The sequence below is a fragment of the Tursiops truncatus genome, chromosome 2 (assembly GCF_011762595.2).
Source record: "Tursiops truncatus isolate mTurTru1 chromosome 2, mTurTru1.mat.Y, whole genome shotgun sequence".
In the NCBI taxonomy this organism is placed as follows: Eukaryota; Metazoa; Chordata; class Mammalia; order Artiodactyla; family Delphinidae; genus Tursiops; species Tursiops truncatus.
In genome coordinates this window covers 3,214,797-3,242,742 of record NC_047035.1, presented here as the reverse complement: position 1 = coordinate 3,242,742, position 27,946 = coordinate 3,214,797, and the positions used below count along the sequence as shown (strand labels likewise).

The 27,946-nt window shown below is 49.2% G+C and overlaps 1 protein-coding gene and 2 non-coding genes across 9 annotated transcripts in view; 2 read left to right on the top strand and 1 right to left on the bottom strand.

Moving 5' to 3' along the window:
- The first annotated feature begins 8,658 nt into the window (after positions 1–8,658).
- On the top strand, positions 8,659–8,732 carry TRNAI-AAU (transfer RNA isoleucine (anticodon AAU)). The gene has a single exon. It is a non-coding gene; the product is annotated as a tRNA-Ile (tRNA).
- A 435-nt stretch (positions 8,733–9,167) lies between these two features.
- On the bottom strand, positions 9,168–9,274 carry LOC117311275 (U6 spliceosomal RNA). The gene has a single exon (XR_004525499.1). It is a non-coding gene; the product is annotated as a U6 spliceosomal RNA (small nuclear RNA).
- A 4,255-nt stretch (positions 9,275–13,529) lies between these two features.
- The window catches only part of ZNF839 (zinc finger protein 839), a 21,251-nt gene continuing 6,834 nt past the window's right edge, over positions 13,530–27,946 (top strand). Inside the window, exons 1-6 of one of the 7 annotated variants that reach the window (XM_073800023.1) lie at positions 13,530–13,799; positions 19,061–19,945; positions 22,426–22,659; positions 24,805–24,897; positions 25,590–25,730; positions 27,704–27,844. In XM_073800023.1, coding sequence (XP_073656124.1) covers positions 13,545–13,799; positions 19,061–19,945; positions 22,426–22,659; positions 24,805–24,897; positions 25,590–25,730; positions 27,704–27,844 — 1,749 coding nt within the window. In that variant the 5' untranslated portion in view covers positions 13,530–13,544. The other 6 variants (XM_019952137.3, XM_019952131.3, XM_073800024.1 and 3 more) reach the window with 6 other exon arrangements.

The following is a 27,946-nucleotide window of genomic DNA, read 5'->3' as shown; positions in this document are numbered from 1 at the left end:
ATAAATTAATTAATTAAAATTAAAATTATAAAAAAAAATGTGAGTCAAAATTCACATAATGTAGAATCAACCATTTTAAAGTGTGACATTTAGTACATCCACAATGTTGTGGAACGATCACTTTTATCTAGCTCCAAAACACTTTCATCACCCCAAAATGAAACCCTAAACCCATTAATCAGCCTCAAAAACATGATGCTAAGTGAAAGAAGCCAGACACTAAAGGCCACCCTATTGTATGATTTCATTTACAGGATATTCTCAGACTAGACAAATGAATAGAGACAGAAAGTAGATTAATGGCTGCCAGGGGCTGGGGGAATGGGTGTGAATGCTAACAGGTACGGGGTTTCTTTTTGTGGTGTTGACAATGTTCTGGAATTAGATAGTGGTGATAGTTGCACAACTTTGTAAGTCTACTAAAAGCCGCTGAATTGTACATATCAAATAGAATGGTATGTTATGTGAATTTTATCAAGTAAATTGAAAAAAACAAAGGGTGGTTATTGCTGGTATTATTATTGTTGATGGTACTGTCTTTGTTGGCTCTGAAAAGCCACATCTAATCTCTCCAGATCACTGCAATTTGATTTCTCTCTTCTTACCTCCTTGTGGTCTTTCCCCTTATGTGGGGACTTGTCTTTAAGTCACATTTATCTTTCTCTCACTGTCTCTTTCATGTTCCTTTCTGCCACCCAGGTAGGTTCTAAGCTCCTTGGGCAGCCCACCCACCTGTCTTTCATCTCTTCTGGAGGCAGAGCCAGTTTCTGGATATTCATTGACTACCTGTTAAACAGGCGAATGCAGTTAGCAGGTGAGCCCCTCCCTCATCGATTCCAATGTGCATTTTCTGTTCACCTTCACTGTGGACAAGTAGTAGTGAAATCCTAAAGAAGACCAGGTGGGTCCTGATCCTGAGGAGGCGTTAGAGCAAGGCGCCCCCTGTAAGTAGACGCAGCGTTGGTGTGCCTCCCCAGGTGAGCAGGGGCTAGTGGACTTCAGCCCTCAAGGGCCATGCAGACCGCACCCTGGTCCACAACCTGCACTTCGTACCTGGAGGCCCTGGGAGAGGGAACGTGGAAGGGCCTCCGGAATGGAAGATCAAAGGATACAAACAGGGACCTTAGCAGGAAGACAAAAAGGGAATTGGTGTGAGATTTTGCCCAGAGCAGTGGTTTTCAATCTTTAGCCTGCACGGAAATCACCTGCCTTCAGGGGACTCTGGATTCTGCAGGGCCCCACACCCAAAGCTTCTGAGTCTGTCATTCTGGGGTGGGGTTTGAAATTTCCTGTCTCTAACAGAATCCCAGGTGATGCTGCTGCTGCACTCCCCCCCCCCCCCCCGCCCCCGCACTGAGTGGCTTGCGGGATCTTAGTTCCTCGACCAGGGATTGAACCCGGGCCACGGCAGTGAAAGCGCTGAGTCCTAATCCCTGGACCACCAAGGAATTCCCAGCCTTATTCTTTCTTTAATTCTAAATAGACTAGGAAATGTTACTCCGAAAAGCAATTGCTGAAGAAGGTCTCTCCCTATAGTTCATAGACAGAGGGGTCAGCCTTCTCGGGTTTCAGCTGTGTGGCCTGGTTAACCTGCTTCCTTAGACCACTCATGCCCTAAATGACAAAAGAAAAAGTGACAGATGAGAAATAACAGGCTGTGAGCTCCTCCAGGGAGGGCCCCGCCCTGAGCCCCTTGCTCGCCCAGCGCACACAGTGCCAGCAGCCAGGCATATATTACGTGCTCAAAAGATGCTTGTGAAATGGAGCCAGCCTGCATCCTAGGAGCTCTGCTTTTCAAACTCTGCCTGAACACTACCTAATTATAGCCACTTGCACTTTTGACTCATTCTAAAACTGTTCCTCAGACAGTTCATCCTGTATCCTAGCATTAGCTTTTCCCTAATTTCCGATGTCAAGAGATTCAGCCATTAGGCTATGTTCAGCAGACAATCTGTTTCTGCTGAGCATCTTAATTACGTTCAAACCAGGAAATGGGCAGAAGTTAGAAAGAAAAATTAGGAAGGACAGAAATTTCAAACATGTTAACCTTGGTAAGGTGGGTAAAATGCAAATCTACCTACAGATATTAGAAATTAGATTCATTTTAGAAAATAATAGGGGGTTCTCTGGTGGCCTACTGGTTAGGATTCTGGGCTTTCACTGATGAGGCCCGGGTTCAATCCCTGGTCGGGGAGCTGAGATCCCCCAAGCCAGGCCACACAGCCAAAATAATAGTAATAATAATAATAAATGTATCTCAGAGGAAACTAAGCATGAGCAGGAATATGAAATAAGAGCAAGAAGAACATTAGACATTCAAATTAACACGAAGAATCGTGGTTAACCAAACACTATGAATGAGATTGTGGTCTAGTGTGGATGCAAAAGAGGCCCACTTCCCTGGTGGCGCAGTGGTTGAGAGTCCACCTGCCAATGCAGGGGACACGGGTTTGTGCCCTGGTCCAGGAAGATCCCACATGCCGCGGAGCGGCTAGGCCCGTGAGCCATGGCTGCTGAGCCTGCATGTCCGGAGCCTGTGCTCCACAACGGGAGAGGCCACAACAGTGAGAGGCCCGCGTACCGCAAAAAAAACCCACCAAAAAAAAAACAAAAACAAAAGAGGCCCAATGTCAGGCTAGAGAGACGTCTATGCACTTTTCTTACAAAAAGGCACATGGAACAATAGATTTTTTTTTTAATGCAAGAAAAGTTTTCCTAGAAGGAGAATAGAAAAGTTCTTAAAATGTAGACTTTCCTGGTGGTACAATGGTTAAGGCTCAGCCCTTCCACTGCTGGGGCGCAGGTTCTATCCCTGGGCAGGGACGTTCTGCATGCTGCAGGGTGGAGCCAAAGAAAAAAAAAGTTCTTAAAGTGCTGGGGGAGTGAGGATCGCACTGGGTGACCCCAGCCAAGTGACAGGACCACTGTTTCCTCATTTCATGTACGATGAGGATGAAAATACAGTCTCCACACAGTGGTGGTGAAGATTAAATACCATGTCCGTGGTGCACTATACAATACTGTTTGATTTTTGCCCATAGTCTGAAACTGACTAGGAACCTGTGGGGCTCCAGGGCACAAAAGTCTTTCTGTGTACCCCATTTCTTGTTTGCAGGAAATACGCTTCACTCAGCCTCCACGACCTTCCCTGAATTACAAAGGGGAGGTTCAAACAGTTGCTAATCAGGAAGGGAGGGGACTCGGAGACAAGGGAGGAACAGTCAAGCCAAGGGGCAGATGGTGCGGGGTGGTCTGGGAGTTTGGGACTAGCAGGTGCAAACCGGTACATATAGGATGGATAAACAAGGTCCTACTGTACAGCACAGGGAACTATATTCAATATCCTGTGATAAGCCATAATGGAAAAGAATATGAAAAAGAATGTGTATATGTGTATAACTGAGTCACTTTGCTGTACAGCAGTAATTAACACAACATTGTAATTCAACTATACTTCAATAAAAAATAAATTAAAAAAAAGAAACAATAGTGCAGCCTTGGGGCGGAGTCCTGGTTCCCCCTCAAGGGACACACATAACAATATCTTGAGCCGTTTTGCAGATACTGAAACCCCCACCAGCCGGGAGAAGTTAACTGTCTGCTGCCCGCAAGCACGGAGACCCCAGACCAGTTGGAACCAGAAGGTTGATGATGCCGACACCCACTTACCTCACCACCAACCAATCAGAAGATTGTCCACTAGCTGATCACGCCCTCTGTGAACCGTTACTAGAAAACTACCCTCTCTAGGTTGGGACACACAGTTTCGAGGGCATTAGCCTACTGTGGCTCCCTTTGCCTGGCAAAGCAATAAAGTTATTCTTTTCTACTTCACCCAAAACTCTGTCTACGAGGTTTAATTTGGTATCGGTGTACAGAGGCCAGATTCGACAGCAAGTCTAACACAGGCCTGGCACAGAGCAAATGTTCAATAGATGTTGTTGACTAATCAAGAAACATCATCAGCTGTCACGTGCTCTGTCATTCCTCTATGACAGGGGCAAGGGGATTTTCACTGATAATTGAGCATCTAGGACAAACTTTAATCATTGATAGGGAAGAATGAAACAGGCAGACTGACAGGGTGCAGAAGCCATGTGGCCTGTTGTTGGGGACCCAGAGAGGGGAAGGGCTTTGCCAAGATCACCCACTTGCTGGTGGCCACCCAGGGCTCTGACCCAAGTCTGCGTCTTCCAGCTCGCTGTGTCTCTGTAGCTGTCTCTTGTGTCTAAAAGAGACCTTTGTAAAAGCTTTGCAATCACTGTACATACTCTGAGGAAGTACATTTTTTAAAATTAATTTATTTTATTTATCCTTTTTTTTTTTTTGGCTGCGTTGGCCATTGCTGCACGCGGGCTTTCTCTAGTTGAGGTGAGCAGGGACTACTCTTCATTGTGGTGCACGGGCTTCTCATTGTGGTGGCTTCTCTTATTGCGGGGCATGGGCTCTAGGCGTGCGGGATTCAGTAGTTGCAGCATGCTGGTTCAGTAGTTGTGGTGCACGGGCTTAGTTGCTCCACAGGGTGTGGGATCTTCCCAAACCAGGGATTGAACTGGTGTCCCCTGCATTGGCAGGTGGGTTCCTAACCACTGTGCCACCAGGGAAGTCCCAGAAGTGCATTTTTTAAAGTCCCCGGAACCAACTGATTTGTTGTAGCAAATTAGAAGCAACATTTGAAAAACCCTTCTATTTTTTGTCTATTTTTCTTTTGTATTGTATAACAGCTTTGACATAGTACATATTGTACAATGAAGCATTTCATTTCTCTTCCCCCCCTTTCTTTCCTTTTTTTCCAGAATCAACTGGCAGGAAGTGAGCTTCAATAATGAAAGTGTTTTGCTTTCTCCTTGTCTGTGTGTACCAGGGCCCCGAGTCAAAATAAAAATGTAAAAAGAAGGTTGAAAAAAAATTCAAGGAAATTGTCCAGGAGACAGATAAAAGAGAGAAGAAAATTAGAGAATCAACCCAGAAGGTCTGACCTCTAAGAATGGTGTTCCAGAAAAAGAAAAGAGAGCATATGAAGTGAAGGAGATGGTCAAATCTCCTTCAGGAACATTCTTCATCGGAAATGTTGCCAGGATGAAAGGACATGTTTCCAACTTGAAAAGTCCCGTGGGATGCTCAGCACAATGAATTTAACATTCATTCAACAAATACTTATTGAACACGTCCTACGTGCCTGGCACTGTTGTAGGAAGTTGGGATCCATGAATGGAGGCAGAGATCAGACTGATACTTCTACAAGCGGAGGGACATCAAAGATTGCCAGCAAACCACCAGAAGCTGGGGAAGGGGCATGGACCAGATGCTTCCTCAGAACCTTCAGAGGGAACCAACCCCAAGGACACCTTGATCTTGGACTTCTGGCCTCCAAAACTGTGAGAGAATAATTCTGTTGTTTAAGTCACCCAGTTCGTGGTATTTTACTATGGCAGCTCTAGGAAACGACTACAGTGTGCCTTTATTTTCATACCAAAGGATCCAACTTATAAGCAGAATGACAAGTTTTATAAGTTGAATTTAAAGCAAATGACTATTTAAACTCCAAGGTAGCGGCATGAGCCAAAGTCCCGCCCCCACCCCGGACCTTTGAAAACCCGAGTAATGATACTCAATACCGTTTAATTCTGATCATGTATGTTTGCGTTTTCCTAACTCAAAGAATGAAAATTAGGGCTTGTTTGTCTTGGAAGTCCTGTAAGATGGAGTGAGAATAGCCGGACAAGTTCAGAGACTTTTGGAGAACAGCGGTGGGTTAAGGCCCAGCCCTCCGTCAGCACCCGGCTCCGAGGAGGCCGGGCGCCCAGGTGCGGAGCTGACTACGTAGATCTAGGGTGCCCCCTGCCGTCTATATTCAGTCACTGTGTCTCCCCAACCTCGGGTCTTGGTCTTGGAATATAGACTTGGCCAGGAGCGCCCCGCCTACTCAGGACATGCGGCTGGAACACCAGGAAGGAGGGTGATGGTGGCAGAGGGAGTGGGGGAAAGGAGCTGGTTAGGTGGGGACTTTCAAACGGCTGTTACTGTGGCTGCGGGATGGACAGATACGGTACAGGATGCCCAGTTGAAGTTGAATTCCTGATCAACAACTAACAAGTATGTCCCAAATATTGCATGGGACATACTTACTATGCTAAATTAGTTGCTAAATCTGGCAACCCTATCGGGGCTGGGCCAGAAGGGGAAGGTGTGAACAGAATACAATAACTTTATCTGACTTGCTTTTTTGTTGTTGTTTTTGATGTAGACCATTTTAAAAGTCTTTATTGAATTTGCTACAATATTGCTTTTGTTTTATGTTTTGCTTTTTGGCCCCAAGGCATGTGGGTTCTTAGCTCCCTGAACCTGCACCCACTGCACTGGAGGGTGAAGTCTTAACCACTGGACCACCAGGGGAAGTCCCTATCTGACCTTGCTTTAAAGTGTAAGGTAATTTTGGAATTAGCTATTTCATCCATTTTGTAACTGAGCGCAACCCTATGGGGCCTTCCCGGAACAGACCCCTCCCCCATATCTTCTGCTCCAGCTCCTCTCGGAAGTACCTAGATAATAGTATCCGATGCACATTTCCTGAGTTGTTTTACAGGTGCTAAAAACCACCACCAAATGGAAGAAATTAACTACTTGATGACCGTGAGCATGAAGCCCCCAGACCTACTGGTGCCTAAGGATGGATAACGTTAAGCCCTGTGACACCATCCTGTTACCACCATCCACCAACCAGAGAATTGTGCACAAGCTGATCACGTACCCTGGGACACCTCTCCCTCACCTGGCCTTTAAAAAGGCTTTGCTGAAACCCATCGGGGAGTTGGGGTGTTTTGAGCACTCGCACTCCTGAATTCCTTGCTCAGTGCCCTACAATAAACGCTGCGCTTTCCTTCACCACAACTGGGGGTCAGTAGATGGGCTTTACAGTGAACGGGCGAGGGGACCCAAGTTTGGTTCGGTAACAATCTGATTCCTATTTATTAAACACATATTATTGCAGACAGAGTGCTAGGCTCTGGGCATTCAGCTGTAAGCAAAATGGACAGGATGGCTTCCGTCACAGGCAGCTCACTCTACCACCTTGGCCTACATTTATCTGTCCCAGTCAAGTGTCCCAGTCTCCAGGACCCTCCACCACCAGCACAGTTTACTTACAGCACAGCACCTAAACCTCTCCACTCACTCTAACACCTGTCTTTGCTAAACTGAGCTCAGTGAGGACAGGATTCGGCCTGTTTTGCTCACAGCTGATTCCCTGGGGTTAGGGCATTGCCAGGGTGAATGAGTATATTTTGACTGAGTGGCTCTTTGTCTGCACTTGGTTCTCCAGCCTTCCTGGTGGTGGGGTGAGCTACTTCACATCTTTTCAGTTAAATCTCTTCTGTTAAGATTAGCTAGAGTCGGCTTCTGCTGCTCGCAACAGGGAACCTTGATGAGACATCTGCCGTGGGAGATGGTTACAGTTTTTTGGAGTAATCAGACCAGAGCCGTGGACAGTGTGAAAAGCTGGTGTTTCTCTCCTGTACTCCTGGAGCATCTGCCCCGGCAGCACAGGCGGCTAGGGCCTCTCAGAGACCAAGAGATCCCTGGGACATACAGGTGGGGGAATGGACATCTTTGAGTTTTGTCTTTCCAGCATTTTTTCTCCTTTTTTTTTGCGTACAGACCCTATCCCTTTGCAGTGGCTGTCATATCGCCCATTCGGCCCCTATTTTATGATTTATTCATGTGCTGTATAGCAAGAGAGGACAAAATGACAACAATTTCCAGACATTCCAGAAGGAGGGGGAAGGAAGAACTATGCCTTACCTACTTGAAGAAACACTGAGGAACCATTTAAAATGACATTTTCAATTACTGAACGATATGCTTGTAATAGAATATTAAGTACAAAAAGCAACATAAAAATTATATTCTCAGGGTTTCCCTGGTGGTGAAGTGGTTGAGAGTCCGCCTGTCGATGAAGGGCGCACGGGTTCATTCCCCGTTCCGCGAAGATCCCACATGCCGCGGAGCGGCTGGGCCCGTGAGCCATGGCCGCTGAGCCTGCGCGTCCGGAGCCTGTGCTCCGCAACGGGAGAGGCCACAACAGTGAGAAGCCCGCGTACCGCAAAAAAAAAAATCATATTCTTTTTAACAAGGTTGAATTGAATCATATATATATATATAATTTTTTTTTTAATACACCGTACAGTGAAAAAAGATTGGCCAGAAGGATGCCAAGTCTCCAGTAGCCGTTGTTTCGGGGCGGTGGGGAATTCGGTGGTTCTTTTGTCCTTTCTCTGGTTTTCTGCATTTTCCAAGCTGTATTTAGCCTCGCCAAATGCTCTTGACACACGAAGTTTCCATGCTGCAAGGATTCTCAGAGATGAATAAAAATTGCACTGAGTTGCAATATTGGAAAATCCTGCTCCCGAGTTAAATTTTAAGATCAGCTTGCATTTCCCCTGCGAAAGCCTCCGATTCGCTGTAAGAAGTCACTTCTCTTCTCCTTAAAGGTCCCGGGTCTCAGTTGTTTCATCTGGCCAATGGGGATGACAACAGCCCTTCGCGGGAGCCGGCTGGGAGTCAGCACGGCTGATTCCGCCTAGAGGCGCTTGGCCGGCTCACGGCCTGGAGCAGGCGGAGAAATCTCATAGGTATGCCGGCGGCGCTGGTGCGCTCAGTGGCCGGTTAGCTCAGTTGGTTAGAGCGTGGTGCTAATAACGCCAAGGTCGCGGGTTCGATCCCCGTACGGGCCACAGGTGCCGGTTTCCTTTTCCCTCCCCCACGTTATGGGTTTGTTTTACAACTGTAACTGGCTTTGGAAAGTATGCCTTTTGAGTGCTGTGAGCCGCGTGCAAACAGGAGGGAGTCGCGGAATCATTCTGGACTCGGTCCGGAAGTTGGGGCAGGCTGCCGGGTAGGGAGGGAGGGCAGGATCCCGCGCGGGCTCGGGCTTTGACTGGTTACCCCAAGTCCCCGCGCGTTGCAAGCCTGCAGCCCACTTTGGGTCTTTTTTTAGGATGCTCTCAGTTGCCACCGCCGGTTGCTACCTAATGCAGAGCTTCTGAGGGCCCTCGCGGGGAGACCTCAGTTTTCTGGAGTTCTTAGAATTGAAAATCCAGGGTTGGAATTCATTCATTCCACACATCTTTTTTTTTTTTTTTTTTTGGGGTGGTTTTGTTTTTTGTTTTTTGAATATGGAACGCTTCAAGAATTTGAGTGTCATGCTTGCGCGAGGGCCATGCTAATCTTCTCTGTATCCTTCCTGTTTTAGTATATGTGCTGCCGAAGAGAGCCCCATTCCACACATGTTAACGGAGAGCCTTCTGCATGTCCAGCACCCTAGTCTAGGCAGGGAGCAGTAAATGAGAGACACAAATTCCAACCCACATGGAGACAGTGACCAGCCAATGACTGCCATGTTTTTAGTGAGGCCCTTCTGGTTGTGGAAGTGTAAGCAGATTGGGCAGCAGGCGGGAGGAAGAGAACTGGGCATGGCTTTCTTGACATGGGAGAAGCCCTTTCAGGCCTAAGTCATTTTGTGATCTAAGCCTGGCCACAATGCTTGCCCTTGAACAGGTCTCAGTAACAACGATCTTAAGGGAACGAAAGAACAAACTGTTATTGGGCTAGAGAAGTAACAATACCAAAGATAATAAATCAGTTGTAAAGACTCCCAGTTCTGTTTCAGTGGTAAAGATTAGCCGGAAGCACTTTCTTGAGCTGTTTTGCAGAATTTAAACTTTCTTCACCAGATCTACTGGAACCTAAAGATTCATGATGTTGACCTTTTCTGACCCTCGTGATTTCAATCAACAACTCTGCCCCAATTCTAGGCTGAATTCTCCTCTGCTCAAGCCCCTTCATGAATATGCATATACCACCCAAGACCCTTCATGAATATACATATACCACCCAAGCCCCTTCCGCAATTTTGCTGTTTGGATTGACACCGCTTTGGGAGAGCTCCCTGGTGTTCTCCTTACTCTCTGCAAGTAATACATCCTTCCTTCTCTCAATTTTTGGCTTGGTTGTCTTTTGGCTCCACACCCACCAAGAGGCGAACCCAGTTTTTGGGTAACAGAAGCATCTGGAAACCTCTTGCTGCTTTTTTGTTTTTCAGAGAGCTCTAAGACTTCACGTTTCTTCCTCCCGGTTCTGCAGTGTGTAGCCAGAGGGGCAGCTGGATGAATTTCTCACTCATAATCCAAGTCAGGCATTTTTAGTTTAACAAAGTCTAGCTTTTAAGGGTGAATGCCATATTATATCAGGGTCCAACTGTAACCGAAAGTGGGGTCTGGCTGCTCGCTGCTCAAAAGCCAATAAAGAGGCAAGGTTGGTGGAGAGGAAAGTTTGCTTTATTTCAGATGCCGACGGTGAGGGGAGGGATGTGGCGGGGAGTGAGGCCGGAGTCCTGTCCAAAGGCCAACTCCCCACCACTGACAGCCAGTGGGCAAGAGCTTTTATAGACAGAGGGAGGGGGCTGCATGCAGAAACAGCACAGTCAGCTCTGACAGTCATCTTGAAATTTGTTGTGCGGTGCTCTGATAGCATCATCTTGATTGTTTCAGTACAGTTAATCTTCAGTTCCAGGGTCGGTTTGTTCCCATTCCTTTGAGGCCGATTCTCGGAGTTGTGGCAGCTTATGTCATGGCTACGGTCTGGTCATCATGGAGTTACTTTCTTCCACCTGGTGGGGATTTCAGTACCTACAAGACAGCTCCCAGGATACGGCTCAGAATACTATGTATAGCCCTTGAGGAGGAACTAAATCTCCTTGACTTTGCTTACTGACTAAACTATTATTGTTTTGTCCTGTTTGACTGTTTTCCTTTCTTCTGTATTTTCTCACTTCTCTGGTTACTCTCATTCTTTGACTAAAGTTTTTCTACAGACAAAAGGCAGGCGGAGGACATGGCGGGCAAAGACCATACAGTCCTGCTCCATTTCACAACCATGCTTGAAAAATCTCCAATGAGAACATCTACTAGATCATTCATTCTTTTTTTTCTTTTTCCCAAGCCCTGCAGCTTGCTCGATCTTAGTTCTCAGACCAGGGATTGAACCCCGCCCAGCAGTGAGAGCACCGAGTCCTAACCACTGGACCCTGAGGGCGTTGTTCTCAGCTTGTCACGGGGCCATGGGGGCAATCATTCATTCTTTTCTCAAATAGGTCTTAAGCTCTGACTTAAATCTGTAACGGCTCAAGGCTTAAAGCCACAGACCACAGGCTTAAAGCCGTTGGTAAGTGCTCAGTGTGTACTAAAAGTGCCCACTAAATGCCAGCTATGGGACCGTTGTTATTATGAACAGTTAGAAGGAGAACCTAGGGCTGCTGACCTCTAGAATAGACACCTGTACACTGGTTGCATTTCGCACCTTGGATGTGTGTTACAGGCACCCTGTTAGATGCGAGGACCTTGCAGAGGAGGAGCCAGCCGAGGTTACTGCCCTCAGAGCCCGTACTTTCCTAAACAAGGGCTTGAAGGGGTCCAGAATACACCTCTGTGGCATAAAAATTATTTTGAGCAGAAGCCATTTGAGTTCCTGGAAACCCTCATCTGCCTAAAGTAGAACCTTCCAAAAGGACTCAGAGGAATTCAATTGTCACAAATCCCAGGAAACAATCAGGCAAGACTGACTTTTATCACTGGAGAGGAGAAGCTGGCATCACCTAAACAGGCATTGTCATAAAACTATCTTATCTCCCATCTACTCTAGGTAAGAGCCTATTTCTCTTTCCTAAGTTGTTTGTTGTCCGGTAAGTGCCCTCTCCACCCATCCCCTCCCCTGTTAAGATAATACTGTATAAGCCCCACATTCTAACTGCCTCTTGGAGTCACATTTTTCCATGAATTCCTGTAGGTACATGAATAAAAATACATTATTAAAAATGGTCTTTTTTCTTGTTAATCTGTCTTTTGTCAGTTTAATTCACACTCCCCCAGAGACTGAACCTGAGAGGATAGAGGAAAAGTTTTTCCTCCCTTCCAGGCTCAGAAAGATAAATGGGATACTGTGTTCTAGATGAGGGGCAGTTCTTGACTTAGGGATCAGAGAGGATCTTTCTGACATCTGAGGATGGAAGGATGAAAAGATCTTTCTTTCAAAAGTTTAAAAAAAAAAGAAGAAAGAAAGGAAGGAAGGAAGGAAGAAAAGAAAAGAGAAAGACAGACAGAAAGAAAGAAAACAGAAGGATTAAGAAATTGAAACAGGGACTTCCCTGGTGGTCCAAGGGCTAAGACTCTGCGCTCCAAATGCAGGGGGCCCCCGGTTCGATCCCTGGTAGGGGAAATAGATCCCACTTGCTGCAACTTAAAGATCCCGCATGCCTCAAGGAAGATCCTGCACGCTGCAACAAAGATCCTAGATCCTGAGTGCCGCAACTAAGACCCGGCGCAGCCAAATACATAAATATTGAGGGGGAAAAAAAAAAAGAAAGAAAGAAATTGAAACAAATTCCACAAATCTAATCTCCCCTCTGGCCAATCCTTAGTGAGGCCACTAATGATAGACACTGCAGGGAGCATAGCGAACGCCAAGATTGACTATGATGACGATGCGATGGTGGTCCTGTGGAGAGAAAAATGATCAGCAAGTTCACTGGAAACTTCTCAGACACCAGCCTGGCCCCCAGCTGCCCCCACCATGAGCATCATGGCATTCATCATATCATACAGCAAATGCTGGTTTTGTCTTCCTTCTTCCAGCCTAGACTCTATACAGAGGGCAGCGATGATGACTCACCCAACAAGCTCTTAGTGTTTGTTGACCAATGGCTCTACTGCCCCCTTGAGACAGGTGCACGCACTAGCGGCTACAAGACACGCGGAATCAGGAGAGTAAAAGGAGGGGAGATTGGGAAAGGATGGGCCGAAGAAGTGGGGGCGGTAGAGCTGCGGACTGAGCTGTGAAGAGGGGTGGGGCTGTTCATTCGCTCGTTTGTTCATTCATTCATATTCGTCCATCATTCATTGCCTGAGCGTGCACCGCTGGACACTGAATGAGTAAAACTACACCCTCGAGGTGCGCCCCGCCTGGGTGAGTGGGTAGGAGGAGGGGGCCGGCATGGAAACAGTTTCGGGGTTGGGGAGCACACTTGTTAAAAATGCACACTTTGAGGGACTTCCCTGGTGGCGCAGTGGTTAAGAATCCTCCTGCCAAGGCAGGGGACACGGGTTCCAGCTCTGGTTCGGGAAGATCCCACATGCCGCGGAGCAACTAAGCCCGTGCGCCACAACTACTGAGGCCGCGAGCCACAACTACTGAAGTCCGTGCGCCTAGAGCTCGTGCTCTGCAACAAGAGAAGCCACCGCAATGAGAAGCCCGCGCACGGCAACGAAGAATAGCCCCCCCCACACACACCACAACTAGAGAAAGCCTGCGTGCAGCAAAGAAGACCCAACGCAGTCAAAAATAAATAAATAAAATAAAATAAATTTATAAAAAAAAATTCACACTTCGAACCACCTCTCGGATATATTAAATCGGAAGGTCTGGAGGTGGGGCCTAGGAGTCTACGTCCAGGCAGGGTCTTCACGTGACGTTGAGAACATTTGGCCAGGGTGATGTTAGGGCCGGGGCTCTGGAACCTCGAGGACCTTTGCCTGAGAGTTCCCGGACAGCTCCTGGAGGAGGTGATATGTGAACGATACATACGTCTACGACAAGCCATAAGAAAATTCGGCCGGTTCCTGTTGTTGGTGAAGCGGTGGCAGAGCCGGGCCGGCTCAGGCCACGCCTACCGATCTGCTCGGTCAGATGCATTCGCCTTCCGAGGTGTCTTGGCCTGCGGGGCACTCGTAGCTGCCCCCCTTTCCCAGGTGACGCACATTTGAGCGGTCGGCGCTCAGTGACCGGGGTTCGAGTCCCCGCGTCGGCCGTTATGGCGGACGCGGAGCCTGAGGCTGAGGACGGCAGTGAGGATGGCGGCGGCGGCGGCGGCCGCCGGGCTCCCGCAGGCCAGAGAGGCAGCGCCGCGCGCGTGGCCCCGCTGGGCCCCGAGCAGCTGCGGCGGGTCCTGGAGCAGGTGACGAAGGCGCAGCCACCCGCGAAGCCGCCGCCGCCGCCCTTCGTGCTGCAGGACGCGGCGCGGCGGCTGCGGGACGCGGCCCAGCAGGCCGCCCTGCAGCGGGGCCCCGGGGCCGAGCCCCCGCGCCCGCGGCGCCTGCTACCGCCGCAGGTGAGGCGCCGGGAGGGACCTCCGGGGAAACTGAGGCCCGGAGTGGGACGAGGTCTCGCGGCGGGCAGGCCGGAGCCCGCGCCCGCGCTTCCCCCCTTAGGCCTTAGAGCTGCCCAGCCCGAGAGACCGGTGTCCGCCCGCGTTACAATTCAGGGCGTCCCCACACTCAGCTCCATGGGGACCGCAGGCCACCCGCACCTGTCACCGCCCCAGCGTTTTCAACTCCTCCCCCGCTCCGGGCTCTCGGAGCCTGTGCCCATGGCGGCCCCTGCCTGGGACCCAGCCCTGCCCAGGGCTCCCCCGTGCCGCCTGGCTCCTCTCCCAGGCCTTCGTCCGTTCATTCCGCCTTGATCACTCACGGTGTTCCGGGCCCTGCCCGAGGCGCAGCGTCGACCACAGCCCTGAAGGATGTGAGACATGTTGTGGGCCTGACACGGGGGCTGCTGGAGAGTGAGCAGTCCTTAGGCCTGACACCGGAGTGGAGACCAGAATGGGTTAGAAGGACATTAAGAGGAGAATTTTCCATGTGGAAGGTGCTGCAAGTGGCACGGACGAGACTCGGGACAGAATTAAGTACATTACACTAACTTGGTGCAGGCTTGTGGCAGTGCCTGTGTTTGTAACCCCAGTTACAAATGGCCCAGCACGTGCCCGACATTCGCTTAATGAATGAGACACGTGAAAGCACTCTGTATACTAGCCAACATCCCTTCTCAGCGGCGCTATTTTCCCGTCACACAGCTCTTGGCTGCTAGGGAAGCTGGATCTAGAACGTGGTCTTCCGAGCCCAGAGGGTCCGGTGTGGCACCTGAAGCCTGAAGTCCTTCCCATTCCGTGTAAAGGCATCCCCTTTCAGCACTGGGCCTGTAAAGGACGCTGCTTCTTACTTCAAAATTGCCATAGATTTTTCTTCCACTAGAATAAATAGGTAGAGAATAGAATCAGCGATCTTCACGGGGTTTCCACTTACGGTTTTTTTTTTTTTTTTTTTTTTTTTTTTTCGGTACGCGGGCCTCTCACTGTTGTGGCCTCTACAGTTAGGAATACAGGCTCCGGACGTGCAGGCCTAGCGGCCATGGTTCACGGGCCCAGCCGCTCCGCGGCATGTGGGATCTTACCGGACCAGGGCACGAACCCGTGTCCCCTGCATCGGCAGGCGGACTCTCAACCACTGCGCCACCAGGGAAGCCCCGGTTTTGTTTTTGACTGAGTGATTTTGACAGTTTAGGGTCATATCCAGTTGGTCATCAAGACTGGAAAGGTGGTCTCACTAAAGTTTGGGAAGACAAGTATGATCCTGCTCAAATGCCATACTTCTTAGAGGTGTGACCTTGGGTAACGCGACCTCTTTGGGCTTTAGTTTCCTTATTTGTGGGAGGTTTGGCTCCTTGGGTGAGCTTTCCAGCTCGTACTCTGCTGTTGAAACAGATGCCTCTCACATAAGCCCTGCACAGCAGGTCTGTGGAGTCCGAAGGGTGCCAGTGGCTCATTTGCTGGCCTCTGCTCCGTGCCTGGCACTGTGCTGAGCCGCTTGGTTCTCAGCAGCCACACAGAAGTGCTTTTATCAGCGTTTTACAGGTGAAGAACTAGCTCAAAGGGGTTGAGTGATTTTTGCCCGGGGTCCCCTAGGTGTGGCTACTCTCCAGGGCCTGTTGAATGTGGCTACAGCTTTTTGGGTTTGGTAGCTTAGGAAAGAGTCCAAAAATGACGTATTCCAGAAAATGAAAGCAAACTTAGGTAGCATGATCGTGTTCGGTAGCTAATCTAGTTGGAATGCTATAAATTCTACCTGCATTCACGACGATGTAATTTTGCAGTCTGTTCAGCTAATATTCTTTGCCCGCCCGCCCCCCCCCCCCCCGCCACCCCAAGCTGTGCCATGGAGGCCACAAAGACAAATCAGATGTGTACCTTGCCCCTAGGGAGGTTATGATGTTACCAGGCAGGTAAAACATGACTCAGGATAACTTCTGATCAAGGCCAGAAATCTAGAGGTACGATAAAGAACTAAATGCATTGAGAGAAAGGGAGAGGTTATTTCTGGCTGAGGGGATCAGAAGAGGTGGCATCTGAACTAGATCTGCAGGGTGGGTCCAAGTTGAAAATACAGGAGAGGAGAGGCAGTGCTAGAGGTGGGGCAGGGTGTGCCTTTGGAGATCCCAGGCCTTGTGGTTCTCTGTCGGGGGTGGTGTGGATTAGAAGGCACAGACCAAGTGGACACACTCCCACAGGTCAGCCCCTATCCCTCCCATCCTTCCCGTTCCTGCCCCACAGAAACATTTCCAGTTTCCTACCACACAACGTGCCCTTTTTCATGCATCCCTGCGTTCACACGTTTTTCCTTACACCTAGAATATGTGTTCCATCTGGCAAAAATTCTACTCAGCTTTCAAGGCCCCCCGCGGAGGTCACCGCTTCTGGGAAGCCTACCAGGCCTGAACTGTTCCTGCCCCTCTTACTGCACCCATTGCACCTTGGTGTTGCTTTCCTATCGGTGTTCCTTAGGAAACCTACTCTGCCTTCAGAATCATCAGTGGCGTTTTGAAAGTACAGATTTTGAGGCAGGATATCCTGAGTCAGCAAGTTTGTAGATGACTGAGGTGGGGCAGGGGAAACACCCCCTCCGCAAGGGTGAGGCTGGGACTTAACTTTTGTTTGTGTATTGGCACCCAGAGATACTTAGTAAAACTCTGTTGAATGAAATAGACATATAACAAAGTATCAAGTATAGTACCCACTTGGTAAACTGGTCTGGAAAGCAGATGAAAGAATTAGACCACCTTGGCCACTTGTGGTAATTCTAAAACAATAGGATTTGGCCTGGGGGGTGGGGGGGTTCTGTCTGTCTTTAATGGCATTATCTGGTAATACCCCAAGAGCTTAGAGACACTTTCGAAGTGATTGGTAGTAAAGTGAAACAAATGTGATTCTTAAAAGATGTGCAAGTAAATCTAGTTGTCATTGGATTCACAGTAGCCCAGGACCAGCTCTGTACCCTTCCTCAAAAACCAATATGTTGACTTGTCTCTGCTGTTTGTAGTAAGTGTATAACATGCACTCAGACAGATACACCCCAGCTTGATTTCAAGGGTTTCCATTCTGTCCTGTGTGGTATTTTTGTTGACCCTCTACTTGGTAGAGGGTTGAGTCCAAAGAGGGCCTGTTGGTGACCCCAAATCGGTGGCTCTCAGCTGGGGGCAGTTTTGCCCCGGGGGGGCGTTTGGCGCTGTCTGGAGACATTTTTGATTGTCACAGCTTGGGGAGTGCTACTGGCATCCGGCGGGTAGAGGCTGGGGTGGTGCTCAACAGTGCATAGCACACCTGCCACGACACACTTACTGGTCCGAAATGTCAGTTGTGCTGCAGTTGAGAAAGCCGGCTCTGGGTGATGAGGTTTGTCTGTCTTTTCTCCCTGGAGAAAGATGCTCATTGTTTCTGCTTGGTGAGGGCAGGAGCCTTGTTTTGCTGCCCCTCCCCCGAGCCCATGACAGCATTTAGTCTCCGTAAAGCGCTGTGTCGGGCATCCGGTCACTGCTCAGTATTTGTGGAACCTTGTTGGCAGCATTCCTTCCCTTTGGTGGGTGTTTTGCTGTTACAGACAGTGCTGCCTTGAACCTCCCAGACATACATCTTTGTGCCTGTGCCAGTGTTTCTTCTGGGATCCAAGAAGCAGGATTGCTGGGGATCAAAAAGCACATGCGGGGCTTCCCTGGTGGCGCAGTGGTTGAGAGTCCGCTTGCTGATGCAGGGGACACGGGTTCGTGCCCTGGTCCTGGAGGATCCCACATGCCACGGAGCAGCTGGGCCCGTGAGCCGTGGCCGCTGAGCCTGTGCGGCCGGAGCCTGTGCTCTGCAACGGGAGAGGCCACAGCAGTGAGAGGCCCGCGTATCGCAAAAAAAAAAAAAAAAAAAAAGCACATGCATTTAAAACTTCATTAGATGTCAAAAAAAAAGTTGGTGAAGAAATGCAGCCCCGCTCCTAGGTGTGTGCCCTGGAGGAACTCACACGTGTATACACACACGTACATCACAGCGCAGAGCAGACCAGAGAGCGCAGGGTTGGTGACCACCTGTCCTCTGACAGGAGAACATTGATCTCATGCTGCAGAGCAAATGAACGCCTGAGAGCTGCACACCTCAATATGGATGAATTTCACAAACAAGATAGGGAGGAAAAAGCCCCAACAAGATACCGGAGATGATATTCACTTACCTATAGCTCAAAAACACATCAAAACAGAACTGCATATCTTTAGGGATATCTACAAGTGTGATATAAAGAATGCATGAGAATGGTAAAGAGCAGATTCAGGACAGGGTGAAGAAAAAGGCATGCGGGTTGGGGGCATAGCAGAGGGCTTTCCCCGGGTAGTAATGTTGCATGTTGTAAGGTAGGTGGTAGCGACCTGAATTACATAGTTCTTTATGGCATTTTTGGTTTCCAGAATTTCACTGAAAACTTTTAAAAAAGAGGCCACATATTGAATTGAGTCCAATTTAGAGTACTAAGAACTCCAGGTTAACACACATATGGTAAAACTATAAAGAAGGATATTCATGAGCTCATTACTGGATCTTGACTGGTATTTTTTTTTTAAAGTGATGTAGAGTAGATGCTGTCAGAGGCCTTTCTGCAGGAGTGGTAAGGGCGTGAACGTTTTATTTTGTTATGTATATGCAAATGTTTCTGTAAGCACGAGGGGTGTGACGTAAAATGGATTACTGTGGACTGGGCAGAAGGGTTGAGAAGCACCACTGTAAACACTACAGATACATTATATAGACTCTTTTCTATGTAAGATGTATAAGTTAGAAAAAAATCTCAACAGTGGATTTAAGATGAGAGTAAAATTGTAGAAATGTTGGTAAGCATAGTCCTTCTTTTCTCTTTCTGTGTTTAAGCAATTGGAAGCCATCTGTGTCAAGGTTACATCTGGAGGGACGAAAGGTCAGGAAAAGCCGATGCCTGCACTGGCCACCATCCAGCCCAAGACAGCCAGGCCGAGCCAGCCGCTCGGGAGACACTGCAGCGCGCTGGGGCTCAGCGTCACCAGCTCGCAGCTGCTCGGGGCGCAGCCCCTCCTGAGCACCGGGCCACAGCCGCGTTTCCTGAGTCACTCACCTCAGCCTCCTGTTCAGGTGTTCGTCCAGAGGCCACTGCTCGCCCTCCGACCAGACCCTGCGAAGAGAGTCTTGGCCTCTGAGGCCCTGAGTGGACAAGGCACCACGTTGTCCCCTCTGTCAGCCTCTGACCCACCAGCAGGAACATCTGTTTCATCCAGTCCAGCAAATTTATTTATTTCCAACTCGCAAACAAAATGCACCAAGAAACTAAAAAAATCTTTAAAAGTGAAAACACGTTCTGGACGGATATCTCGACCTCCCAAGTATAAAGCTAAAGATTATAAATTCATAAAAACAGAGGATTTGGCCGGTGGGCACCCCTCAGATTCTGACGACTATTCAGAACTGAGCGTGGAGGAAGATGAAGACCACAGCGGAAGGCAGGCGCTCTTTGATTTATCGAGCTGCTCTCTGAGGCCCAAAACTTTTAAGTGTCAGACCTGTGAAAAGTCATATATAGGAAAGGGGGGGCTCGCCCGGCACTTTAAGCTGAATCCAGGCCATGGCCACCTGGAGCCTGAGACGTTGCTGTCTAAGAAAGCCAATGGGAGCATGATCCTGGGCCCCACGGAGGGCAGGACCACCAGCCTGGCATCCCGGGAGCTGTCCACGCCAGCGCTTCTAAGTGAGGAAGGGGCCCGCTCAGCACGGGGTGGCCTGCAGGTAACGTTTCTGTCTGGTGATAGCGTCCGGATTCCTGCCCATCCTTTTTTTTTTTTTTTTTAATCTTTTTTTGGCCATGCCGCACGGCATGTGGGATCTTAGTTCCCCGACCAGGGATCGAACCCACGCCCCCTGTATTGGCAGCATGGAGCCTTAACCACTGGACCGCCAGGGAAGTCCCCTGCCCATCATCCTTAAATTAACTTTACGTTGTCTGCACTGCTGCCAGATAATCGAGGAGAAGTGTGTCTTCCGTCCAGTGCCGACGGTTTACTGACGGGAACGCAGGCACCAGTCCTGTAGATCCGGTCAGTAAAACTAATCGCAACCACTCTCGGCTCATGCTGACATGACTGTGGGCCTGGGAAAGGTCCAAGTGGGGGGCGCCAGTCCACAGGGCTGCTGCCTGGGGCATCCGCAGTAAGACGTCTGCTTGCCGTGTTCTCTCCTTGCTTTGCCCCTTCCGAAACTCAATCGGACAAAGCAGATACGAGTCACCATGAGTTTGCATCACCACGTCAACGTTTATTTACTGAAATTTTAACTTACCCAACATGTGTGGTGAGCATTTGTGTGCCATGTACAGTAGGTCAGTTATTTAAAAAACAGCAGGTGGATCACGTTAACAAGTGGCAGGCCTCTGTGGTCGCCCTCATCCCTCTTTGTCTTAAGCTTCCTTCCTTTTCCTTTGACTTGTGTTAGCTGTTGTTCGTTATTTGTAGTTTTCAGACATTAAATAGAGAAACCGGCGTTGGAATTGATGTGACTACTTGATGGGAGTTTGTGACTTTAGGGACCTGGAAGCTGTTGAAAATGCATGTTTGCCTGCTCGTGGCGACCTCATTCCCAGCAGCGGACAGGGTTCCTGCGGGAGGGCTGAGGCCGGCGGCTGCTTCCGCTTTCACATCCGCTCCTTGGGGCCTGAACAGACACCTCCTGGGCCCAGGAGATCTGTACTGAGTGAGGCCTAGTGGTAGAACCATGGGACAGCCCTGTGTTAGGATTCAAAAATATTGTCTCACCTTGCAGCCTCAGTAATAATAGTAATAACAGTAATACCGTTTATTGCTCGCCTGCTTTGGGCAGGAACATCACATACGTTTTCTCATCCTGTGAGAGCCCTAAAGGCAGGTGCAGGAGTCCCTACTGGAGACGAGGCGCATGGGGCTCAGAGGGGATGACGGGCTCCCCGTCGAGGCACGCCTAGGACTCTGTCCAGGCTGGGGTTAGACCCAGGTCTTTTGACCTCAAAGCCTGCACTCTAGGCCCGGTTGCCTCTGCTAGGAGTTTCTACGCATCTCACAGCTGGCAAGAGGGCGACTTTTGAGAGACCTCTAACTTTTCTTAAGTTGTAGTAGGACCAGCATGACCATGTAGTTTGTCACCCAAACCCGGACATTCTGAGAATGAAAGGGGCACTATTAATCATTCCAAGGGACAGCAGGCACAGCCAGGACTGCCTCAGACAAACTGGAGGACCAGGTCGGCTGGCACTTCCATTTCCTTCAGTAATGAAATCTTACACCACAGCAAAAGCAGCTTTTGGATATCTGACTTCTGGAATTGAGGCACCTAGCCTTGCTCCAGACGGCTTTGAGGCCGTGGGGTCCCAGAGCGGCTCCCTCCAGCCAGAACTATGTCTCGTCTCCTCTCCTGAGTCGGCCGTGGATGGCCACGTGGTGCTTAAAGCCACAGGCGGACCTGGCGTTCCTCCTGAGGCTCCATTTTAATGAAGATTTGGAGGGAAAACTCTTTAAGAGGACACACTTTGTGCTACCTTTCCTTGTATTTAACCTTCCACCAGTCCTGGGAGATGTAGGTGTATTATTCCTATTTTCAGAGGAGGAGGGAATTGGCACAGAATGAGGAAATAGCTAGATAGTGTTAGATCCCGATTCTTTTCACAAAGCTGTGCAAATCCATGGAGACAGAAAGTAGATTAGTGGCTGCTCGGTCTGGGGGGAGGGAGGAATGTGTGATAATGTGTAGGGTTTCTTTGGGGGATGATGAAACTGTTTTGGGATTAGATAGTGGTGATGGTTACACAACCTTGTGAATATCCTAAAATCCACCTAATTGTATATTTCCAAAGGATGAACTTTATGGTATTTGAAATATATCCAATAAAAAATAATTTAAAAAATCTAAAAGTCATGGGTAAATTATGAATTAACAAAATTCAGGTCAATTTTTAAGATGGTAGTGACATCAGAAAAGTCTTTTGTTTCATTTTGGGCAACACCCCAGGGTTAGGGTTTGTCAGCCCTGACCTGCAGGGTAGTATTCGTCTGGTGTCTTAAAGGGATACGTGGTTTACCTGTAAGATGCATTGATTATAGTTTATGTGTCTTAATTATGCAAAGAAGAAGAATTTAGCAAGTTCCTTGCTTTTGACTTGACGTTTTTCTGCTTTAAGGTTTTCATCATGGTGTATAAAGCATGATTATTTTATTTTTGTTTGGGTGTGCAACCCTATCTAGAATGGTCAGTCTGTAGACGCTGAAGAGGCGCTGGTGTCTGAACCAAAAAATGGAAGTTTTTCAGCCCTTTTGGGATCAGAGAGACACCCCGGACCTAGAAGAAGCGGCTACTCCGTGGCCCTCCCAGAGCCCAGCGCAGCCGTCCTGGAGCAGAGTGGAGCGGTTGGCCCGCAGGTGGGCGTTGGGGCAGCGTGTGCACAGGGCCCGGCAAGGAGCAGAGCCAGGCTCCTGGAGGTGCGTCGCTCTTAGAACCCTGTTCTTGAAACCTGTGTCTCTGGCATGGTACGTGGCAGTTCACTATTAGGTTTCTGAATTTAGAAGTAAAATACCCAGTTTAGGTCAACTAAGCAGTTTACCTGATGTGTAATTAGACGAAGTGTGTAATAAATTCAAAGACAGCATTATCTGAAATAACTCCTAGGTGTACCTGTTTGAAATGACCAGAGGGCCTTAAATATAGAGCGGCTTGCCTTTTTCAGTTTTAGAATAATTATAAGCTGTGTTTTCATGGAAGCAGTTTAGAAAACAACAGAAATGGTTTTCTATTTTTTTGTAAAACGTTTCAAGGTATAAAAGCATGTTTCAGGTTTTGAACTCTAGAATCTCCATTCCACCCCCTTGAAAGTAAGTTTATCGAATTTAGTTGGATTGGCTTAGAAAAGCGGAAACCCAAACTTACCCGAATTGTCTTTGACTAGGATGTATTTATTTGCCTGCTAATGGCTGGATGAGTATCTTAAAGAAAAGAAGTGAAAAACAGCAAGAGAGAGCACGAGATAAGTTAGTGAGACAACTGGCCCCAGAAGGAGTGGCTTGCTGTCAGCAGCCCCGCCTCCCAGCTCCGACCACGGGCTTCCCGCAGGCACCGCAGCGGCGCAGCTGCTGTGCCTCGTTTCACTGAGTCCCTGACCATAGTAGCTCCACTTAGGTGAGAAACCTGAACCTCACAGGGGCTGTTAACTTGTACCAGGTCACCCCGCAGGTCGGTGGCGGATCCAGAATTTGGATCTGAGACCAGTGAGGTGACCCTAACACGTCACCTTGACTCGCAGTGCCACACCTTTCATACTGAGAGTCGAGGACTGCTCCGAACAGCACCGCTCTTGATCTTACAGATGGGAGTCTCCCCAGAAACGGGCATTCATTTATACAGGAACTGGGTGTCTGTCCAGTAACGGGCCCTGTCCTGGCTGGGTGGGAACGCTGTGCAAGGGGAGAGGTGGCGGCCAGAGCAGTCAGCGGCAGCACGGCCAGGTGCGCGTGGCTGGGAAGCGGGGAACTGAGGAGGTGCCCTCTCTGCTGCTGTGATGCGCATCCTGGACGTCCGGACGTGGGCCAGACCGCAGAGGGGCCATGCCCCACACGCCCACCTTCTCACGCCTCCTGAGTGCTGGAAACCACCTGGTCGTTTTGCTCTAAGGGCTCTTGAAAGTCACGATTAGACATTTTTATCTTGCAAATGAAAAGGTTTTCCTTTTGCTTTTTGACTGTTTTATGACCATCTGTGGCTTCCTTGGAACCCCTGCCAGTTTGCAGCTCCCAATTGATGGCCCTTCCTAAGCCCTGAGCCCGTCACCTCCCTGAGCCTTGTATGACTGTTTCTAGGAAGTGTCGGTTTTGCCCTGACATTCTTGCCTCCCTGGGTGATCTCACTCATCCTCCTGGTTTCTCAAACCACCTTCCATCTGCTGACTCTCACACCTGTACTTCTGTCCAGACCGCTCCCGAGCTTCAGAGCTGATTTCAGGCATCCCCACCTGCTGTCCTGTAGAGCCCTCCACATCCTGCCGGAGCCCACAGGCTGGCTTCCTGCCCCACCCCCTATTATCAGGGGGCTGCCTGGGTGCTCAGCTGGGTGCCCAGAGGCACCCATGACTCCTCTTTTCCCCCTTCACTCACCCCTCCCCCATCCTGAGGACTGAGGATGGTGCCCTCCCTGCATCCTCTCCCCCTCCCCCCCACCTTGGGTCCTAGTCTCCTCGTCTGTCCTGCCTGTACATGTGCTTTGGTGGTGGTCTCCTGGCGGAGGGCTGCCCCGGGATTTGCTTGCATTTTCGTCTCGGGCACTAGTTGGTGAGCCCTGGAGAGCAGGAAGCACATTTCCCCACCGCTGTGTCCTTCTCCAGGGCCTGGCGCCCACCACTCGTTCAGTGCTGTCGCGCGGGAACCAGACTCTGAACCCACCGTTGACCACGGGGCTTTGTCAGCGGGTGAGCAAGTGCGATGCTTAACAAGGCAGAACGTTTACAGTTGAGAGGCGCGTAATCACTGAGAATTTAGGGAACTTTCTGCCTTCTGTGTTCTTTGCTACAACAACTCGTTGGCTGCTGGGAAATTCTTTCCATACTGTCAAAGATGTCAAACGCTTTCTTCTGGTAGTTTCTCCACCAGTGTGACCGGGAGGATCTAGTGGAGTTGGCTCTGCCTCTGCTGGCTCAGGTCGTGACCGTGTCTGAATTTCTTCTGATGAAGGTGAGTCTCCTTAGTGTTTCTAAGTGATTGAGGGGATGATTTGAAGTTATTTAGAAAGGCATCCTTCATATTTACTTAGAAGGAGCCAGGCCCTTGGAAATCCTCTCCCTGCCCCAGGACAGAGCTAAAGTGAGCCTGCCGGTCCTGCCCGGATGCCCAGCACACGGCTCTCAGGCAGGCCGCTCGTGGACCCGTGACTGTTTTCACTTTGTGTGGGAGGAGCGACAGTCACCTTTCTCCTGGCTCCCACCCACCTGCCAGCCTCCTCCACTGCAGCTCTGCCCCCGATAAGCCCGCTCTGAGATGCGGCCTCACCACCGGCACCCACGCTCCCCGGAGGCGCCCCGCGGAGCAGAGGCCTGGCCCTCCCTGGCCTGCAGGCCCTGGACTGTGCCCATTTTCGTCCTCAGGGCCTCTCTGCCTTCCCATACCGCTCCCCTGGCCACCATCCTCTTGTGGCCCTCATCTGGGCTGGTTTGTTTCCTGGGCCGCTTCTCCCAGGCCCATCTGGTGCCCTGCCGAGCACAGTGCTGGGCACATAGGCTGTCGCTGGGGAGCGAAGGCAGTGCCTGTGTTCATGGCTGCTGAGGGCTGAGGAGCTTGAGTCCTTCCTCTTTCAGATTTCTCTCTGTATTCTCCATTTCATTGCCTTGGGTTTAAACATTTTTTTTGTCATCTTTATCTTCACTAAGGTTGAAAAAGGTCATCTAGCAAAACCTTTCTTCCCAGCTGTGTACAAGGAATTTGAAGAGTTGCATAAAATGGTTAAGAAAATGTGTCAAGATTACCTCCATAGCTCTGGTCCCTGTTCTCTGGAAATAAACAACAGTAAGGTAACAAGCTCACAAGAGAGACTCGCTCTTATAGCCAAAAGAAGGCTGTCCATTAAAAAGGAGGATGTTTATTTTAGTAGTGACATCTTCCCAGTCAGCTTCTTCTAGCTTTTTCTACTGTCAAGTGCAGGTTTTTTTTCTTAATGTAAAAGCGATACATGCTTTTTTCAGAAAACTCGGAAATGCAGATAAGCTAAAAGAAAATTGCAAACACCCATAATCCTCCCACTCACCAATGATCACAGTGAATAGACTGTGTCTTTCTTCAGTGTGTAGGTGTTTGCAAAGGGCTGAGTTACACAGGGACCAGTAGTTATTTTTTGCGGTTGTGTCGACAGAATTCTCATTTCCGTGTCATTGCCTTTAGCTATATTGGGTCCTTGACCAAAAGATGTCATGAGCTGATGAGGATTTACTTGTCTCGGATCAAACCCTTTGCTGGGCAGAGTGTGGCCCGTGGTCAGGTCACCAGGGGCCTCTCACTGTGTCCAGCACGGAGACTCAGGTCTGTGCCTCCACTGAGCAGCTCACTGACTCCCGGCAAGTCCCTGCACCCTCCACCCCTCTGCCAAAGGGCAGCACTGAGCTCACGGGCTTTTCCGGCTCTCACGTGCCGGGGCTGTAATAGTCTGGTTTCGCCAGACTGTTGAACAACACGGATGGGCTTGGAGGGCATTATGCTGAGGGAGGTAAGTCAGAGGAAGACAAATGCGGTATAGCATCAATTATATGCGGGATCTAAGAAATACAACCAGCTAGTGAATACAGGTACGTAAGTAAGTAGGTCAGAAGGTAAATAAGTGGTGTCAGGTTTACTAAAAAATCACTCACACAACAATGAAGACTGCTTAGGCCATGTTGACTTTGCTCCTAACATGTGATTACACTGACGATGGAGCTGCCTGTCTGTGATTGGAAAGGTGAGTGTTTTCTCAGTACGAGCAGTTAGTTGCTTCTGTAGCAAGAAGTCTTAATCTACACTGTAATATAATACATGGGTTTTTTGGGTTTTGTTTTTTGGTTTTTTTTGGCCATGATCATTAGTTTTATACAAATTCAATATTTAATATAACCTAATAAATTCTTGTGTTTTATTTTCTTAAATCATATATTTTTAAAATGCAGTGGATTCTTTGCTAGACCTCCCATAGATGCCCCAGTTGGCAGTGGTCACCTACCTGTTTATAGACTGTTGGTTAAGCCGGTGTGGGTACCATCCTGTTACGGAGCAGACAGGACGTGCACGAACGCTGTGCATGCTCACTGGGACCCTTTGTGGGCAGTTCGGGATGTGACGCAGCCTCTTTGGAGCGAACACAGTGGCTCTGTTGGCAGGGGACACTGTCAGGTTGTTGGGCACTAAGCTTGCCGACCCCTGTTCTCTAGCTTAACCTTGACCTGCTGCCCTTCCTTCCTTCCCCACCCCTTGCCTGCTCTGTGGTGTTCTCTTTATGCTGTCCAGGTATCAGTGATGATAGCTGTTGGTTATTACCTTAACATCCAGTGCTTTACGTAGGTTTTGCATAGGGAGTCTAATCTAATCTTTACAAAGTCCCTTCAGGGCAACTGTGGTCTCCCTCATAAGATAAGGAGACTTAGCAGGTAGGTGGTTTCCAAGGTCACCCAGGTTCTGAGCAGAGGTGCTGGGGTCCAGCTCTGGCTCTCAAACCCACATCCTTTCCACCAACTGGGAAAGGAGATCTGGTCCCAGAATAGGCAGGATTATCTTTCTGAAGATACCAGTGAGAATTCAGCAAAGGAGGAATAATGGGCAAGAAAGTTACCATGGTGTCAGACTAACATTATGAAGCTTGTGACGACAATTTATCTTCATTTTTCCCACTGTTTAGGTGGTACCTTGCTGTACAAAGGGACTTCATAGATTTAAACTCAACCCTTTGTTCTTAAGTGTTGACATGATTCCGAATCTTGTGTTTTGAGTGGACTGTCTCTATGGGCCCCTTTCTGCTCAGGTTGCCGAGTCCTTAGGAATCACAGAAGAATTCCTGAGGGAAAAAGAAATACACACGGACTGCACTCCTCCCAAGCGCAGCAGCCGAGAGGATGACCCGGAGGACCTGGAGGGTGCTGGCCCACAGAAGAGGGAGAATGAGGTGGGCGTGGCCCTGAGGGGCGCCCGGCTACTGTCTGCTCCACATTGCACTATTGGGGTTGGATCTCTTCAACTCACAACACTGTTTTCCAGGAAGAAAAGG